At 40.5% G+C, this 20,134-nt stretch overlaps 1 protein-coding gene across 3 annotated transcripts in view; it reads left to right on the top strand.

Moving 5' to 3' along the window:
• Window positions 1–268: 268 nt before the first annotated feature.
• Window positions 269–20,134, top strand: part of LOC149287481 (copper-transporting ATPase 1-like) — a 39,276-nt gene continuing 19,410 nt past the window's right edge. For 2 of the 3 annotated variants that reach the window (XM_089492861.1, XM_089492859.1), the window contains exons 1-7: window positions 269–388; window positions 12,280–12,763; window positions 15,138–15,872; window positions 16,976–17,203; window positions 18,689–18,852; window positions 19,263–19,424; window positions 19,886–19,962. In XM_089492861.1, the coding sequence (XP_089348987.1) occupies window positions 269–388; window positions 12,280–12,763; window positions 15,138–15,872; window positions 16,976–17,203; window positions 18,689–18,852; window positions 19,263–19,424; window positions 19,886–19,962 (1,970 nt within the window). Of the gene's footprint in view, window positions 389–12,279; window positions 12,764–15,137; window positions 15,877–16,975; window positions 17,204–18,688; window positions 18,853–19,262; window positions 19,425–19,885; window positions 19,963–20,134 lie in introns of all 3 variants that reach the window. The other variant, XM_089492860.1, reaches the window with a different exon arrangement.

The raw sequence follows: 20,134 nt of genomic DNA, 5'->3' as shown, positions 1-20,134 counted from the left end.
AATTAGTGAGTAAATCTGTCATTACTGATAACATCAGACGCCTTAACATGTTTCTCTTAAGAGGCACCTTCAACATATAAAGACTGGGGTTGGAACCTTAGTGCCATCGTTAAGACAAGTAGGAGAATTATCAAATAAGGAACTTCTCGGAAAATACTTTTTAGCATCAAATAAACAGTTCTTTTACAAAATATCAGTCAGCTTTCTATAGAATATCTAAGTTTAGACTTATTTTTTTTTTTATTAGTGACGTGAAGACAAAAGCAGGATGGAAGCAGACATCAAGGCTCAGCTGGTTATTGTCCTGGTGGAGGGAATGACTTGCAATTCTTGCGTTCAAACAATTGAGCAAAAAATCAGAGCATTTAATGGAGTTCACAGTATTCAGGTGCGTGATGACATATGAGGGAAAATATCGTTGAGTAAACATTCAGTGGGTAATTATAATTATTTATGTGGATTTGAAAAGGGAAAAAATATTTAAATAAAAACCTGTACAATGTTTTATTTATCTGCTAGATGTTCTGGTTTGAACTGAACCTGTTTCACAAATGTATCCTCTTAATACACAATACTAGGAATACCCTAAAATAAATATATAACTACCTTAATGAGTAAAGTAAATTTTATTAACCCCCTGCTACTGTATATATATATCGGTTTATTGATGCATTTTTAGTATGTCGATACCCCTATCTATCACGGCACACCCAACCTCTCTTTTTAGTGTACATAACCATGCATTCATTGTAGAGATCTATCACCATGGAGTTTGCTGAAATGTATAGACTGTGTATGAATTTAGTTGTTATATGCATCTGTCATTGTCCCGTTGAATGGCAAAATCAGTGCTTTTCCAATGTCAGGTGATCTAAATTTTTATTGAAGGTATGTTTCCTCTTGACATAAGAGGGGAAAACAGACTTCAGTACAAAGCCCATCTCAGTTAAAAAATGCTAATTATGTTGTGGTAATGGGGCTTAAGCAAGTATTTCCCATGTGTGTATCCTCCATGCAGTGTGCTCAAAAACACAAATGAGACAGTTCCCCTGATGCTTGAGAACCATCTCATTACACATCTTCCTCATAGTGGGATTACATATTATTATAATGGCACAGTAGTTATATCACTGGGTTCAAAGTAGATCCACCCAAGATTATTACAAACACTTTAAGCTTGTTCTTGCATCCTTGTGTGACTCTTAACTAATTCTTGCCGACAAAAGCTGTTACAGAAAATTATTGCTCAGTCCTGTCAAGTTAAGACCCATGTAGGAATGTAGCTGGTGTTGGACTAGAGTTGAACGCTGATGGAGGATTAATGAGATACAGTCCTGCACCATCTTAAAGGCTGCATTCAATGCATTGTGGGGAAATCTTGAGTAATTGTTTCGACAGCCTATCGCTAGTAAAAGAAACACCCTGAAGAAAAATATTGTTGTATAACTACAGTCTATTCATTGTCCAGATCACTTTTTTAAAATGCTCAACTAGTCCTCTTGCAGTACTAACAGCTCTCTGAATTCCAGAGTGCTTTTATGAAGCATTGATCACCAGCTGTAATGTGTGGCCAGTGCAGCGGATACTGGCCCACCCATGCTTGTCCTCTAGGATGTTTACAGCAGCCACAATATTTGCACCACTGTCATGTACAATGGCAATTATTTTTTTATCTGGAATCTCAAACTTTGCGGCGACCTCCTCTATCCATTCTGCGATGTTTGCGGCTGTATGTCTGTCTTCCGGAGGCATTGTAGTGAGACAGAGAGAAGACCGCTTCCAGTCATCCCCTATGTAGTGGCATGTAATGCCAAGGTAAGCCTCAGTAGCTACACTTGTCCATATGTCTGTTGTAAAAGCAATTCTGCAGTCATTAGCGCTGATGTCATGCTTCACATTCTGAAATGCCTCTTTGTACTTCCTCTCCACTAGTTTGGTGAAATGAGTTCTTGAGGGAAGAGTATATCCGGGGTTTAGTACACTGACCATGCTTTTGAATCCTTGGTTTTCAACCATGGATAGCGGCCGCATGTCAGTGACCAGCATTTTCAGAATGGAATCAGTTATAAGCGTTGCTTGCTGTGGAGTGCACTGGGGATTTCGCTGCACAAATTCTGTCATGGTACGCTGTTTCTTCCTGAAAGTAAAAAAAAAATATATATATATTAATAGACTTGCAGATTATGATTTAGGGCTGCAACTAACGATTATTTTAATAATCGATTAGTTGACCGATTATTTTTCGATTAATCGATTGGATTTTTAAATTTAAAATAATTTAATAAAAAAACGTACAATTTACACTTTCATCTCTTTATCGCAATGGCATCTCTCTATTCACCTTCTTATTTTACTGACATAATAATAAAAGCTGCAAGAACCCAAACAGTGTTTCTCAAACTAGGTTTTAACCCCTTAACGTCCATTGCCGGACACGTCATCAGACTTAAACAAGCTTAGAAAGTGATCAATGATCACTTTCTAAGCTCAAACGATGTCGAGGCATTCAGCAACACCGAGATCGGCATGATGGGCCATGTCTGGCCCCTCCCCGGGGCGTCAACAGCCGCCATACATTGTACGCCCGTTTTAAAAGCGTTTAGGAGGCGATCAACGATCACCTCCTAAACTTCAATGGTGTCGCTGGAATGCCTCGATCAGGAGGCATCCAGCGACACCAAACACTTACCTCTTGATGGACTCCGGAGAGCGGTCACAGCCGCAGCTGCACGCAGCCTTCACCATCCGCAAGATGGCGGCGGCCCGGGAAAAAAAATAATAAAGTTGAAAAAGTTCGCTAGACGGTCTCCTGACCTTCTAGAGAACTCTGGCTCCACTTGCTGGTTGAATACAGGTACTGCATTCAACCATACAAGTCAATGGAGGCCAGCTTTCTAATCACTATGTGATTAGTAAAATATTTAAAAAAAAAAAAAAAAAGAAAAAGCTTAAAAAAAACATGGTAACATTTAAAAATTATTATGCTTTAGAGGAACTATCCAGTTCCAGCAAAATGTAAAAAAAAAGTCCAAAAAGAGTAAAATAAATAAAATAAAAAAATAAAGTTTATTATTATGAGCAAGTGCTAAAATTAGCGCTGTATCTTCCCAAAAATCCTGACGTGGAAAAATTTAAATAAAAGCATTTCAAATACCCAAGGGGTGTCTAATTTAAAAAAATGAATGGTTTGATGGGGTAAATTGGAGTGGCCGGGCTCAAAGATAGGGCATAGGCACAGACTGACCGAAATGGGGAAAAAAAAAAGCGCACTTCCAAAATGTGGCATTTTAACCTCAAACACCAGACAAACCCATACATGTGGGGTATGAATGAACTCGGGAGATGTTCCTGAACACATATTAGGGTGTTGTTTGATAGTGACGTATACCTGGAGCTATAAATTTATACCCAAAGTACAATTTGTGTGAAAAAAAAAATAAAAAATAAATACTACCACAAAGTGTGGCAAAGGCTGGTGGTAGAATCTGATGCATGGAAAGGGTTAAATACTACCATTTTAAGTACCTTGGGGTGTCTAGTTTTCAAAAACATATGGTTTTATGAGGTAAATTGTAGTGGCCAGGCTCAAAGATAGGGCATAGGCACAGACTGACCAAAATAGGGGAAAAAAAGCGCACTTCCCAAATGTGGCCTTTTAACCCCAAACAGCAGTCAAACCCATGCATGGGTGGTATCACTGTACTCGAGAGATGTTATTGAACACATATTAGGGTGTTGTTTGATAGTGACGTATACCTGGAGCTATAAATGTATACCCAAAGTACAATTTGTGTAAAAAAAAAATACCAAAAAAATACTAACACAAAGTGTGGCAAAGGCTGGTGGTAGAATCTCATGCATGGAAAGGGTTAAAATACTAGCATTTGAAATACCTTGGGGTGTCTAGTTTTCAAAAATATATGATTTGATGGGGTAAATTGCATTGCCGGCTTCAAAGATACCCGAAATGGCACATGGGGGGAAGAATTACCAGATTTGGAAAAAATGGTTTTGAAATAGCAAAACGCTACCTGTACTTAATGCTCCATAACGTGCAGAAAAAAGCAAAAAAACATAAAAACATTGGGTATTTCTAAACTCAGGACAAATAGTAGAATATATTTAGTAGGTTTTTTCATTAGCTTTTTTGGATGAGTAAAAGATTTTTGGGGTAAAAGTCAGAAAATGTGTTTTTTTTTTTTACATTTTTCATCATATTTTTTTTTATGGGAAATTAGATAATATGATTAAAACAATGGTATCTGAAGAAAGCCCTTCTTGTCCTGAAAAAAACAACATATAATTTGTGTGGGTTCACTAAATGAGTGAAGAGAAAATTACATCTAAACACGAACACCGCAAAAGTATTAAAACAGCCTCGGTCCCAATGGTACAATAGGTAAAACACAGCCTGGTCCTTAAGGGGTTAATACAAAGTTATTAGTAAATATTAATTCATGTTAACTATTTTTCATATTTAACCCCTTAACGACAATTGCCGGTCCTGGCACGACACAGAAAAGCATGTGCTTTACGACAATTGACGTGCCAGGACCGGCACGTCTTTAAACGGGTGCAGAAAGCGATCTGTTTTCGCTTTCTGCACCCAAAAAACGTTGCTGAATGCCTCGACCTCGAGGCATTCAGCAACACCGCTATCGGAACGAAGGGGCCATCTCTGGCCCCTCCACGGGGCGTCAACATCCGCCATACTTTGTATGGCGGCGGACGCCCGTATTAAAAGCGTTTAAACTTAAATGGTGTCGCTGGAATGCCTCGATCAGGAGGCATCCAGCGACACCAAACACTTACCTTTCGATGGGCTGTGACCGCTCCGGAGAGCGGTCACAGCCGCAGCTGCCGATGATCTTCGCCATCAAGCAAGATGGCCGCTGCCCTGTAACAGGAACAAACAAATTTTAAAAGTTCGCTAGACGGTCCAGACCATCTAGAGAACTTTGGCTCCACTTGCAGGTTGAATACAGGTACTGCATTCACCATGCAAGTCAATGGAAGCCAGCTTTCTAATCACAGTGTGATTAGTAAAAATAAATTAAAAAATAAAATAAAATTTATAATAATTAGAAAAAAAATAGTAAAAAACTAGTAAAATGTAAAAATCATTTCCCACTGATGTCACTATCAGGGGAACCTCCAAGTTGAAAAAAAATGTTAAAATTTTTTTTTTAAAAAGACAAAAAAAAAATATATATATATAAAAAATATATTTTTGTGAGCAAGTCCTAAAATTAGCATATTAGCTTAAAACAATTCTCGCATGGAAAGAGTTAAAATACTGGCATATTAAATGCCCGTGGGGTGTCTACTTTTAAAAAAGGTATGATTTGATGGGGTAAATTGAATTGGCCAGGTTCAACAACGTCCCAATTAACACCGGGGGAAGGATGGCCACACACCTAATTTCCAATTAGAAAAATGCACACGTACCAAATGTGGCCTTTTAGTTCCCACAAAAATGACACACCCATGCATGTGGGATATCACTGCACTCAGGAGATGTTGCTGAACACATTATGGGGTGTCGTGTGACAGCGGCATATACCAGGAGCTGTAAATTCATACATAAAGTAGGTGTGTGTGGGAAAAATACACACACAAAAATACTACTGCAAACTTTGAAAACATGCTGGTGGTAAAATGTGTGCATGCAAAGAGTTAAAATACCAGCATTTAAAATACCCTGTGGTGTCTAGTTTTGAAAAATATATGGTTTTGTTGGGCACACTGAAATGGCCCGGCTCAAAGATGTACCAAATAGGGCATGGGCAGTGGATCCCCAAATGCCAAAGTTCAACATTGAAAAATGCGCATGCCCCAAATGTGGCCCTTTTGCCCCCAAACAGCCAGGCAAAATCATTCATGTGAGGTATCGCTGTACTCAGGAGATGTTGCTGAACACATATTGGGGTGTTTTGTGAACCTTTTAATTCATACCTGAAGTAAAATGTGTGTGACAAAACAAATGCAAAAAAATGACTACCACAAAGTTTGACAAAAACTGGTGGTAGATATGGTGCATGGAAAGAGTTAAAATACTAGCATTTGGAATACCCTGGACTGTCTAGTTTTCAAAAATATATGATTTGATGGGGTAAATTGCATTGGCCGGGTTCAAAGATACCCGAAATGGCACATGAGGGGAAGAATTACCAGATTTGGAAAAAATGGCTTTGAAATAGCAAAACGCTACCTGTACTTATTGCCCCATAATGGGTAGAAAAAAGCAAAAAAACATAAAAACATTGGGTATTTCTAAACTCAGGACAAATAGTAGAATCCATTTAGCAGGTTTTTTCATTACCTTTTATAGATGAGTAAAAGATTTTTCAACTAAAAGTTAGAAACAGTCATTTTTTTCTAAATTTTTCACCATATTTTATACTTTTTTTAGTAGTAAATAATATGATACAATCAAAACAATGTCATCTAAAGAAAGCCCTTCTTGTCCTGAAAAAAACAATATCTAATGTGTGTGGGTTCAGTAAACGGGAAAGAATAAAATTACAACTAAACACGAGCAGCGCAGAAATGTTAAAACGGCCATTGTCACGAAGGGTACAAAAAGTAAAATCAGCCTTTGTCACGAAGGGGTTAATAAAAACTATAAGAAAAAAGCCTTGTTTATATTTTCTTTTATTTACCAAACTGCCCCCAGTTATGCACATCTGACCCCCAGCTTGCCGCTCTGCCTTATACCTCCTATATGCCAGAGATTCCACTGTGCCCCCTGATATGCCACTGTGCCCTTAATATGCCTTATACTCCTTATATGCCAGTGATATGCAACTGAGCCCCCTGATATACCTTTTACCCCCAGATATGTCTTATGCCCCCCTGATATGCCTAATATCGATATGCCTTGTGCCCCCTGATATGCCTTATAACTTCCAATATGCCACTCGCCCTAATTTATGCCTTATACCTCCCTATATGCCACTTTGTACCCTGATATGCCACTCTGCCCCCATAAATGCCCTGCACCACCCTGAAATGCATTATACCCCGATTCACCACTCTGCCTCCCCCAGATATGCCACTCTGAAATTCATTATACCCCCATACACCACTCTAACTCCCCCAGATATGCCATTCTGCCTCCCTGAAATTCATTACACCCCCATACACCACTCTGCTACCCTGAAATTCATTATACCCCCCCATACACCACTATAACTCACCCATACACCGCTCTGGCTCCTCCCCCTCCCATACACCACTCTGGCTCCTCCCCTCCCATACACCACTTTGCCTCCTCCCCCCTCCCATACACCACTCTGCCCCCTGTCAGCAACGGAGGTTCACAAGACACCAGGGAGCCGGGTAGAGAGGCAGAGTGGTGTATGGGAGGGTGGCTCCCATACACCCCTCTGACTCCTCCCATACGCCTGGTGTTTTGTGAACCTCCGTTGCTGACAGGCACTTTTACTGCAGCTCCATAGAAGCCTCAGCGTAAGTGAACGGAGGCTGTCTGTGCGCATCGCGCAAACCCCCACCAGCTGACAGAGAGGATGATCCTCTGCAGGAGACCTCGATTCTCTGTCAGCCAGTGGGGGTCTGCACGATGTGCACAGACAGCCTCCGTTACTCACCTTCACTTACGCTGGGGCTTCTACATCATGTGATGCTGCCACTGCATCGTAGGAGCGGAAGTGGAGGGGAGAGGCAGTAGTTGTCTGTGCGCATCGCACAGACACCCACCGGCTGACAGTGAGGGGAATCCAGGTCCCCTGCAGCGTTGCGGGGGATCTGGATTCTAGTGTTATAATCCGATTTCTGTTTGAGGTCGGATTATATAAGGAGAGGAGTTTTTCAGAGCATTTGCTCTGGAAAAAAAACTCTTTTTATAATCGATAAAAATCGATTCGACTAATCGATATTGAAAATCGATGTCAACGATTGTTATTAACGATTTTATTGATTAGTTGTTTCAGCCCTAGTTTACAGTGGTACAAACTCCTACACTATATACTGAGCCAAACATTAACAGTAGTACAGCGTAATTCCTATCACTACATAGCGAGCCAGGTCAATGTCTGGCTCAGTGTATAGTCATAGGCGTTATGTTGTACCACCGTTAATGTCTGGCTCAGTATATAGTGATAGGTATTATGCTGTACCATACCTGTTCAGTAAATTTATAAGTCAGTTATTTATTTTATTCAGATTTCATTCACCGTTTACAAATCTGTGCAACACATCTTGTTACCAACATTATTTTTTGTGGGTCTCTTTACATTTTAAAGTGGAGTAGGGGTGCCACATACAGGATCCGCCTGGGGTGCCAAATACTCTAGGTATGACCCTGATTGGAGGTAATGGAGAAGGCCTAGTAGTGTGGAAGGCCTAACTGTGCATGAGTCTGTTGCTAGCCTGGAGCAGGAACTATTAAGGACTTTTGCTGTCTGTCAGACCTTAGTGATATTTTGTAGTCCTGTATAATGCTGTAATCAATTTCACCTTGTTACTGGTGGTGTAGGTTTAATGTGTTTGTCCAGATGGATTAATAAATGTTGGTGTTTTCCTACGGTCTGGTTTTATTGCTGATTAAAGTTCTTGATTTGGCCTTAATTGACTAAATGTCAGCCTTCCGAGCAATGCATTTCCAATAATGACAGTAAAATTCAGAGCTCTAGGCTATTTAGGAAGCATGACGTGGGCAAATGGAACCATTTGTTGTCTAAATTAGGTTTATCAAGATGTTAACTTGTACAGACAATTAAATGTTCTGTTTTGTTCTAAAGCATAGAAAACATGCCCTTAGGGCAGTACATAATGCATAGTAACCCAGTTCAAACCTTTATCCAACTGTAAAGCAGAATTATTGCTTTGAATTTATACTTTAATTGCAATGTTAATTTTGTAGATTTTGAGTAAAATTGATAGTTGCATTTGAAAACTAAATTAAGGTATAATTTTAAATCTGATTTTAATTATGAATATAATTTGAGGGTACATATAATGGTGCAAGGATAGTTTTTAAACCATTGTACTGATTCACATAGTTTAAAATAAAAAAAGTACAGAAGGGCACAGGCAGTGGCGGAACTACCGGGGTCGCAGGGGTCGCGACTGCGACCGGGCCACGGCGGCAGGGGGGCCCGAGCCAAGGGGCCGCCCGAAATCTTTTTTACGTTTTTTGTTTTTTTTTAAATAAGCCTGCAGGGGCGTCCAACATGCGGCCCGCGGGCCAATTGCGGCCCGCGAGACCTCGAGGTGCGGCCCGCGTAAGATCGGCAGCCAGGGCAACCGATCTTACACGAGCCGCACCTCAAGCCCTGCTACTTACTTGTGGGAGGGTCTTCTGGACAGCACAGAGGAAGCGGAGTTCACGTGACATCCTACTTCCTCTGTGCTTTAGCAGAGAAGGCAGAGGGAGGCCACGCCCCCTGCTGAAGTCTGTGAGCGGCATCGAGGAGCTGCAGTGCAGGTAAGGGGGTGGGGAGGGTGTTTGAATGAGTGTGTGTGATTGAGGGAATGAATCTGTGAATGAATGATTATATGAATAAATGAGTGTGTGTGTGTGTGTGTGTGTGTGTGTGTGTGTGTGATAGCATGGATGTGTAAGTGCTGGAACCTAGGCATGATGGGACTGTGATTGCTCTTAGCAATCACACTCCTATCATGCCAAGTCAGCCAGTACATGCTGAAACCTGGCCAGCTGCCCCCCTGGTGTAGTGATGCTGCCAGCAGTATGGGGTCTACACTTACAGCCACCCTGTACCAGCATGTACTGGCTGACTTGGCATGATAGGAGTGTGATTGCTAACAGCAATCACAACGAGCACAGTCCCATCATGCCTAGGTACCAGCATTTACTGGATGGATGTGTAAGTGCTGGAACCTAGGCATGATGGGACTGTGATTGCTGTTAGCAATCACACTCCTATCATGCCAAGTCAGCCAGTACATGCTGAAACCTGGCTAGCTGCCCCCCTTGTGTATTGATGCTGCCAGCAGTATGGGGTCTGCACATCACTTACAGCCACCCTGTACCAGCGTGTATTGGCTGACTTGGCATGATAGGAGTGTGATTGCTAACAGCAATCACAGTCCCATCATGCCTAGGTTCCAGCATTTACTGGATGGATGTGTAAGTGCTGGAACCTAGGCATGATGGGACTGTGACTACTGTTAGCAATCACACTCCTATCATGCAAAGTCAGCCAGTACATGCTGAAACCTAGCTAGCTGCCCCCCTTGTGTAGTGATGCTGCCAGCAGTATGGGGTCTGCACATCACTTACAGCCACCCTGTACCAGCATGTACTGGCTGACTTGGCATGATAGGATTGTGATTGCTAACAGCAATCACAGCGAGCACAGTCCCATCATGCCTAGGTACCAGCATTTACTGGTTGCCTGGGTATGATAGGAGTGTGATTGCTGTTAGCAATCACACTCCTATCATGCCAAGTCATATTTCTAATTTTGTCCAATTGTGTGTTACCTACTTTTATTAAACATGTGAGTTTTTATTATTATTTTTAAAGGTGGGGGTCATTTTCGGTTTTGGCTAAGTGAACCCTGAATGTTTTGGACCAGAATTTTCATTTTAGTTCATCCCTAGAATAAATCTAGGGAATCCTGAATTTGTAGTCGCAAAACTTTCAAGGCCCAGAAATCAGTGAGAGGAAGAGTAAAGGTTTTGTGTTATTTACTTTATTTTAATCTGCATATTTTATTAAAGGCCATATTTTTTGTCACAGTGAAAAATTAGTGCGGCCCTCGCACGGATACAATTCTGATGAAGTGGCCCACTGCAGAAAAAACTTGGACACCCCTGGATTATGCCCTTTGTACATGTGCCCCTTTTTCTTTGATTTTTTTACAGATATGATTCAATATGTAAATTGAATTTGTTGAATTAGTTGAAAAAAAAATTGTTGGGTAAAAATCATGTTTTTGGGGGGGGGGGGGGGGGGGGGGGGCCCTTAACAGATTCTCGCACCCGGGCCCTGAGGCGTCTAGTTACGCCCCTGGGCACAGGCTCTTGCAGCCACTTTTATTAGTGGCTGCAAGAGTTATACAATCAGGAACGGGTTGACAAATTTTGGTTCATATCTAGGGGCCAGCCAAAAATGTAACAACAACCCCCCCTTTAATAACACACATAGTCACACAGACACACACAGTAACATACTAACAAACATTTACACACGTGCACTTTTTGTACCTCTGTATTTGGTGGCTCTTGACGGTGCTTCTGATGCATGCTCCTTTACGGTCCTCACACTATGGCTAGTGTCTAAGCACTGGGAAATTACGTCATCTCTCCACACTCAGCGTGAATGCTGAGGGAGGGTTGAGTGTTGGCTATTTTGGGCAGGGGGCCTCCATTACGCAAAGTACAGTGTTACCTGCAGAACTCTAGACACCAGGAAGCAATTCATGGCGACCTGGTGCCTTGGCTTTGTCGAGCCCTGATCAGAAACGTTCAGGTTTTGCCAACATCCACCTTGGATTTGGCAAAGTGTTTCCTGACATAACTTTTATAACATATAAAAAAATATGTTAAATGTTATAACACAAGCTAAATTATATGAAGTCTAAAAAGAATATAGTGGTTTGAATAGAGTTAACGTTAAATTATCCTTGTGGCCCATCTCGAAAATGGGGCCCTCCAGATCAATATTGTAAAATTGCAGATTAAGTCCAAGTCATCATTGGCATTAGATTAGTAGGTATGCTTTTTCTTCTTTGCACATATTTTAGGTTGTTGGCTCCTCATTAGTCTGGTTGCAGCTTGCTGTCCAGGGGTTAATAGGGAGGAGGTTTAATTGCACCTCCCCCAACACATTAATAAGGTTTTGGTAGCCGTATAAACTGCTTTGTGTGCCCACTATGTAGGAGGTGAGAGTAGGTTCTCACCCTATTGAGAGTGTGCCTTGACGTGGCGGGTGAGCTTAATTATGCTTTGGCCAATTCATATAACCAAAACCTCTCATTTATATTATGTTCCATTTTTATGCCCATAGTTAGGTGGGATGTCTGACAAGCACACATAGGTGTGGTGTCATTTGTCCTCATACTTTTGGTCATATAGTATATTTCCTTTAAACCTCAAAAACACACTGTATTTGTTTATTTGTGTAGTATACCTCTAAGATTTTACTTCCTGATCAGCTTGACAGAAGAACAGTACACAGAGCTGGCACACATGGTCCTGGAAACCTTTTAAATTTACATTTAAAGTTTGGATTGGTATGACATTTCCTGTGTTAGTTCTGGCTTCACTGTATCAAATCTGTTTGTTTTGCAGGTATCATTGCAAGAAAGAAATGCTTCCATTATTTATGACCCCAAGTCACAGACGCCTGAAGCATTGCGGGAAGCTATTGAGGATATGGGATTTGATGCGTCCTTGACTAACACAAACCCACAAACTATACCTACAGACAACATCTTTCTCCAGTTACCAGAAGAGCAATCTGCTGAACAAATCCGCAACAGTCTTCTACAGCTAAAGGGAGTTGTGGATGTGAAGACCTCCCTTGAGGGGAAAGTGGCCAGTGTAACTTTTATACCTACTGCTATAAGCACTGACCTGATGATTCAAAACATCCCAGGGCTGAGTGTAGACACAATGACCACAAAGGTGAAGTCTTCAGGGTCTAATGAAAGTAGACTGTCTCAGGGTGGTGACATTCTGGTGAAAATGAAAATAGAAGGAATGACTTGTCATTCTTGTACCAGTACTATTGAAGGCAAAATTGGCAAATTGAAAGGAATCCAGCGCATTAAAGGTAATATTGCACATGCTATCTATATGCTGTCTCCTTGTGTGTGTGTTTATACACGTGTCTCACATATATTTTTCTTAATACCTCATATGTGATGTATGATCTTGGGGTCCAAGATGTATCATGATGTATAACCGTATGCACTATTTCTGTGAAAAATAGAGGCTTTCTGCTTGTGTAGTCCGGAATCAAGCATGCACAATTTACTTCCATTTTTTTATATTTATGTTGTCCACAAAGAACAACTTTATAGTGCTATAATGTTTGGTGAGCTGATGGGAGCTTATCAACATTTTCAGAGCTTGGATGACACTAAAATCCATCTGTGCATTGTACTAGGTAGCTTTCACATTTATGCATTTATTTGCCTTTTAGTGCTCCATTCTTAGGAATCAAAGCAGTTTATGTCCCAAAGCTATATAAATAAAATATGTAATAATAAATCCTACAGTTCACTGCTCGGCGCTATATACACCCTTATCAAACAGACGTGTTACTTTTAAACTTAATACAGGGCTCGACAAATCCCAGGCGCCAGGTCGCCATGGCGACTCAGAATTTCGTCCTGGCGCCTAGGTGTTTGTCAGCCTGTGTGCACAGCCATTCAGGGCCTGCCCCCGAGCCTGAGATCACTCCCACGGAGTGATTCTGTAGGCTGAAACCGCGATTGCATGAAAAACTTGCAATGGCGTTTTCAGCTGCCACAGGCAGCTTCAGGAAAGGGGGTTGAGTGTTGATTGCCAAGTGTGGGGACCTGACACAACATCCCCATGCTGCCTGATCGCTCCCTGAGACAGTGCAGCTTTAAGCCCTTCAATGCTGCGATCGCGGCATTTAGGGGTTAATTCCCGTTTTGTAAGGGGCTCTGCTGCTGGTGGTCTTCCAGGCAGACCAGCAACAGCAAAAACAAGCCCCCACAAGCCCTTTGATGATTCCTGTAGGCATGGAAGCCTACAGCAGTCATCAGAGACTCCCCCTTGCAATGGCTGGTCTATAGACCAGCAATTGCATCCCGACTGCCAGAGGCAGCTTCAGGGACAGGGGAGAGGGTTCTTTGGTCTCCACATGAGTGTGGAGACCAGCCCCAACACCCCGCTGCTGCCTGATCGCTCGCTGAGAGCGACAGTGCAGCTTTAACCCCTTCAATGTCGCGGCATTTAGGGGTTAATCGCTTCTCGGCCTTTTGGCTAAGATCAAGTGTAGTACCCCTTTTGCCTGGGGGGGGGGGGCACTGATCCTCTGGCCTTAGGGCCGGGAAAGCATGGAGCCCGAGGTGCTTAAATGCCCTGGCAGAGATGCCGGAGTCACCGTGCGCAGTATTGCACGGTGACCGCACGTTCTGCACTGGCACTGACCTGAAAGTCCAGGTTGCTTCCAGGTCAAATGCTGTGAGTTTAGTAAGTAGGCTTCTGATGATGATCAGATCACTCCTAACCAACTGTTAGTTTAAAAGAAAATCCTGGCTCCTAACTTTTTTAGCTGGCGCCTAGATTCACAACAAATTTGTCAAGCCCCGACTTAATATATCCCAAAACTAATATACAGATTGAAACAAATGCAATCTATTGTAGTTTTGATAAAAGTTATAAACATGCAGTTTGGCTGCACTATTTTATATTTGTTTTAGCAAACTTTAGTGGGAATATTATGTAATAGATCCCTATGTTTATCATACATTTCTAAAGATATAAAGCTCAATAAAAAGTTTGTTTACCAAATTAGAAAATATAATCTTATTTCACATAAAACAGTAACTGTTCAATAAAACGTCTACCTCGGAAGCTGGAGCATCGATCTTCTGGCTTTGCCTTATTAAATTAGGATTCAGAAGCCATCTATGATTATATTTTCCATACAGTGTAATATGCGTTGCTTTTTTAGCTTATTGCGAATGTGCCTTGTATGCCTGGATAATAATTTATTCATCTGAGTTCACATCTTGCCTTCTAATTGTTTCTCCAAAACATTTCATGATTTAAAAGTGTTGAAATACATTTATTGTGCAAATATAGTCCATATAGACACTTTTAAACAGATTAACTCTTTAGGGGATGCTTTTGAATATGCCCATTTTTTAAACAAAGCAAATTGAACTCATGGAATTAGACTTCGATTCAGGTGACATAATGAGGCAATTCAGAAGAAAAACTTTTGTATGTAAGTGAAAATTTTGAAAAACTAAGTAATATTTAATCATGCAAAATAAAAAAGGCTTTGGCAAAACAAGTATTAATCATCCCGGTTTCTCTGAATATGATGACTGGGGCTTGGGTGGACCAGAAAACCTGGTTGCTATGATCATATTTCTCCTTGTAAATGAAAGTCTTTTGAATTATTCCTAATTTAGTGCATTTTTCATGTTTTTCTCTTTTACCAGTGTCCCTTGATAATCAAGAAGCCCATATCGTATATAATCCTCACCTCATTACAGCAGGCGAAATCAGGACCCAAATCGAAGAAGCTGGTTTTACAGCATTTATTAAAAACAAACCACCTCCAAAACTGGGTGCCATAGATGTAGGACGTTTGACTAGTCTACAAGCTAATGGCAGTGGGGGCCTTCTGCAAAACGTACACGTGCCTCATAGTGACCTTAAAAGAGCTGTTTTCCAGGTAGACGGCATGCACTGCAAATCTTGTGTTGTCAACATCGAGAGTAATATGAGTACTCACACTGGTGTGTCAAGTGTCAAAGTTTCATTAGAAAAAAAATTAGCCAAAATAAATTATAATCCTAGTCTCTCAAATCCTGAGGTACTTAGCCGAGCAATAGAAACTTTGTCACCTGGTGTGTTTAAAGTGAGTCTTTGCAACGATGAAGACCCTCCCCGTGTTCAGAATTCGCTTGCACCTCCATCTGCAGATCATGTTCCTTTTCACAGGATAAGCCGTGAACTTGCTACTAAAGTGACTGTTATAAACATTGAAGGGATGACATGCAATTCATGTGTGCAGTCAATTGAAGGACTCATTTCCCAGAAACCGGGTGTAAAGTCAATACAAGTCTCCCTGGACAATCATAATGGCACTGTGGAATATGACCCAGCTATAACAAGTCCAGAAACTATAAAAGAATCCATTGAAGATATGGGATTTGATGCATCTCTCCCTGGTAAGTATTGGGCAGTTATGCTCACAATCTGTTAATCAACTCAGCATTGACAAGCAAGATACTAAATAGCAGCTTTCATTTTGGGCTGAACAATACTATTACCCTTAATATATGTATAATATCCTGATCTTATCGAGGGGTTAAAATATTTTTATCAGCTGTAACTAACGATGGCATGTATAATCAATATGAACACGTCCTTTTTTTGGCTTTAATTAGCAAGGAGGTTTGTTATGTAAAGTTTGGCTGCTGAAACGATTATCCATTAAAAATACTTGCAAACCCAGATTACCTTCAGCCATTACCTTCTGTATACCTTCTGTATCTGTCATAAAATTTTCTACACAGTTTTGATTTAAACATTTCATCTATTTTTTTTTTCTCCTTTTTTATTTAATCATTGCGATCATAAAACAGCTGTTTTGGTTATTAAATACTGATTGTTTAAGTCTCAAAAACTATGGAAAACTGTGTTAAACCTAAAAAAAAATAAAAAGTTCTCCAAATCATGTAATCAGTACCTAATACAATGCCAGTGTCAAGGATGAAATTTTACTATTTTCTGCCATTTAAAAAAAAATATGGGCATTCATGCAATTGTAATCCTTGATCCCTTTTTCTTGAAACAGTAATAAAACAAGTTAGATGGATTTTATAACATAAGAATTCTTCAACCAGTCAGGTGAAGGAATTGAGCTTTATTCTGGGAAATAGGGTGGTGTTAGTTGAAAAGCCATCTAAAACCATGCACACAACACATAAATCATGTTTACCAACTGTGTGTGTGTGTATGTATATAAATGTATTTTGAAAGGGTTTTTACAGTTTTAATTTCATCAGACCTTCTCCTTTTTGAGCACTTGCAAATGTTAATAGTTCTTATTTATGTAGCGTTGCTTAGTGTTCATTCTCACAAGTGACATTTATGTTTTAAAATTGTTGGTATGTATGAAGTTTGATCAAGATAAGAAATATAGGTATGGAGCGATATTAAAAAAAGGTTATTAAAAAAACAATGCCAATGATTAAATAGTCTGCTAAAATGTGCTTTGGAAATATACATCATATACAAAATCTGATGGTAGGCAGGCGTTTTAAGAAAGTAAACAATTTCTTTTTCTTTTCATTAAAACCAGGAACAATATCTTTATTGGGAAGTTCTCCAAGACCTGACCTGAAATCTCTGCATCCTAATGACATTAGCAGCAAGGAAAAACCCATTCTCAGCAAACAGGAAAACAGGACAACAAATAAGTGTTTCATTCAGGTTACTGGCATGACCTGCGCCTCTTGTGTGGCAAATATAGAACGGAATCTTCGCAGAGAAGATGGTTAGATTTGTTCTGTGTTTTTTGGATAAGGAAAATGAATATAGCAATATTAACGCAAGAGAGAATATAGTCTTTAATTGAATTTGATACTTTTATTATACTTGATACTTTTTATTAGGCCACCGTAGAAAGAGATATTCAGTTACATAAGCTTTCAGACTTTTTCTCTGTTGGTACATTAAAGTGTATCAACTATCTAAAGCAGACCTGGGCAAAGCACGGCCCGCGGGCCACATCCGGCCCGCTGAATAGCTCGGACCGGCCCGCAAAGTGTGTCCTGGTGACTCACCAATGAGTCCGGTGTCCCCCCCCGCCCCGGTCACTTACCTTAAACTCCTGTGTTGGAAGCGTTTGTCTCGGGTGCCGGCGCTTTACGCTGGGCGCCGGCATATGACGTCAGACGCCGGCGATCAGCAGTGAAGCGCCGGCACCCGAGACAAACGCCTCACGCTTCCAACACAGGAGTTTAAGGTAAGTGACCGGGGCGGGGGGGGAGATCCTGAGAAGGGGGGGTTAGGGAGTTAGAGGGGAGATACTGAGAAGGGGGGGTTAGGGAGTTAGAGGGGAGATACTGAGAAGGGGGGTTAGGGAGGGAGGTCTTACTGTGTGTGTGTATCTTACTGTGTCTGTGTGTGTCTCACTGTGTCTGTGTGTGTCTTACTGTGTCTGTGTGTGTCTTACTGTGTCTGTGTGTGTCTCACTGTGTCTGTGTGTGTCTTACTGTGTCTGTGTGTGTCTCACTGTGTCTGTGTGTGTCTTACTGTGTCTGTGTGTGTCTTACTGTGTCTGTGTGTGTCTTACTGTGTCTGTGTGTGTCTTACTGTGTCTGTGTGTGTCTCACTGTGTCTGTGTGTGTCTTACTGTGTCTGTGTGTATCTTACTGTGTCTGTGTGTGTCTCACTGTGTCTGTGTGTGTCTCACTGTGTCTGTGTGTGTCTTACTGTGTCTGTGTGTGTCTTACTGCGTGTGTCTTACTGTGTTCATAGCTTATTCAGTTATTGTAATAAATATTTTAGCCCATTTTTTAGCTCAAAATATTTTTTCCTTTTTTTTCTCCTCTAAAATCTAGGTGCGTCTTATCAGCAGGTGCGTCTTATAGAGCGAAAAATACGGTATGCACTCCGAAGCCTTGTTCATTTTGTTCACTTCTGTGCTGTGCTAATAGTTATTCAGGCCTTACTTATTCAAGCACCTCTACCAATGACGTAGGCTTGAATAACTTTATTAAACAGCACATAAGTTAACAAAATGGACAAGGCTTCGGAGTTTGTAGTTTGTAGAGGTCTGGCCCTCTAAAACCATTCCAATTTCTCATGTGGCCCCATGGGAAAATTAATTGCCCACCCCTGATCTAAAGGCTGTGATTTTGAGCAATGTGTTACTGATATTGATTTGACACTGCTGGCGTAAATGAGATGTACAGTAGGTATTTGTGTGTCTTTTTATTGTGTATGCTTTAAATTGTGTGTTCATTTTTATTTTAAGGTATATATTCTGTGCTGGTAGCACTGATGGCTGGAAAAGCAGAAGTGAGATATAACCCTGTCATTATACAGCCTTCTGGTATTGCCGAACTTATTCAGGAACTCGGGTTTGGAGCCACAGTGCTGGAGAATTATGATGAAGGAGATGGTGTTTTAGAACTGGTGGTAAGCACAATCCCAACATGAAAATATAAAAAATATATTCTAAAATGGGATGACATGAAGTGATAGTGTAACACAATTCCTCAAATGTTCTATTTTGCCACGTTTTGAGAAAGCTGTCACTACCTTGTGTTAGTGTTTGTACCTTTTCATCTAATATGTGACTATAGATATTTTCGGAGAATCTTTATTCATATAGAAAAGAGTATTCAAATACTTTTGGTAGTAGGACATCTACCTCCTGCTGTAGTGGCGATTTTGGGTAGCTTAGAGGGTATATTAATTTCTACATTGTGACTAATGCCATTTTTAGTAATCCAATCCTAAAACCAAACCATGTGTCTGATGCAAACGCTGATATAACCATGTGATCATTGCAGGTTAATAGATATGCTTCATTTTTATATTGATAGGTTAGGGGAATGACCTGTGCTTCCTGCGTACATAAAATAGAGTCCCACCTGATGAAAACTAAAGGTGTACTGTATAGCTCAGTTGCACTTGCGACAAACAAAGCTCATGTTAAATATGACCCTGAGATTATTGGCCCAAGGGATCTCATGAAAATTATAAATGTGAGTATGTTTACATGAATTGGTATTTATAATGTGTGCATAGGTTTGGTGAATAGTGTTTAATAACTAGGCTTGCAACAAATACAAGTTTATTACGCTTTAAATGTATCAATGCATATTTTAGTTCATGACAAAAAAGCCAATGAAATTGAATGTTGTTGTCTATACGTGTTGTTAAATGTGTTTTGGCTTAGAACTTTTCTTTACCCGTTGAATTTGAGAGCGTTTGATTGTAGGGTGTACAGAGTGTAGCAGAACACTATAACAATGTTATCTGTACCTTACTTATCAGAATGAATTTGACGCTCCCTAGAATAAATAACAAGCAAGAAATCTGTCCCATTGCCCAGCATACTTCTATTTGTGTTACTGCTAACAAAGATTAATAAGTGAAATATTACTTTAACTTTCGTATTGGTAGTTCTATAAGTAATTTTAAAACAAATGTGTTTTATACACAGAATTTAGGTTTCAGCACATCCCTGGTTAAAAAAGACAGATCAGCAAGTCACTTGGATCACAAAACTGAAATACAACGGTATGTGATAAAATGTTTAAATGTTTGATCGTCAGAGCCCTGGTGAAGACTTCTTTTTAAGAGACTCCTTCATTTGTCACACAAATGGGTATGGGGGCCATTCAAGGGACTGATGTGTAACAGGCCCTCTTGACCTGCTACACAGGACATAACTTATGTTTTGGACCTTGTG

The sequence above is a fragment of the Sceloporus occidentalis genome, unplaced genomic scaffold, assembly GCF_023333645.1.
Source record: "Sceloporus occidentalis isolate IW3139 unplaced genomic scaffold, rSceOcc1.0.p SCAF_60, whole genome shotgun sequence".
In the NCBI taxonomy this organism is placed as follows: domain Eukaryota; kingdom Metazoa; phylum Chordata; class Lepidosauria; order Squamata; family Phrynosomatidae; genus Sceloporus; species Sceloporus occidentalis.
The sequence above is the reverse complement of the archived record's forward strand: the minus strand, read 5'-3'. Positions and strand labels throughout refer to the sequence as shown.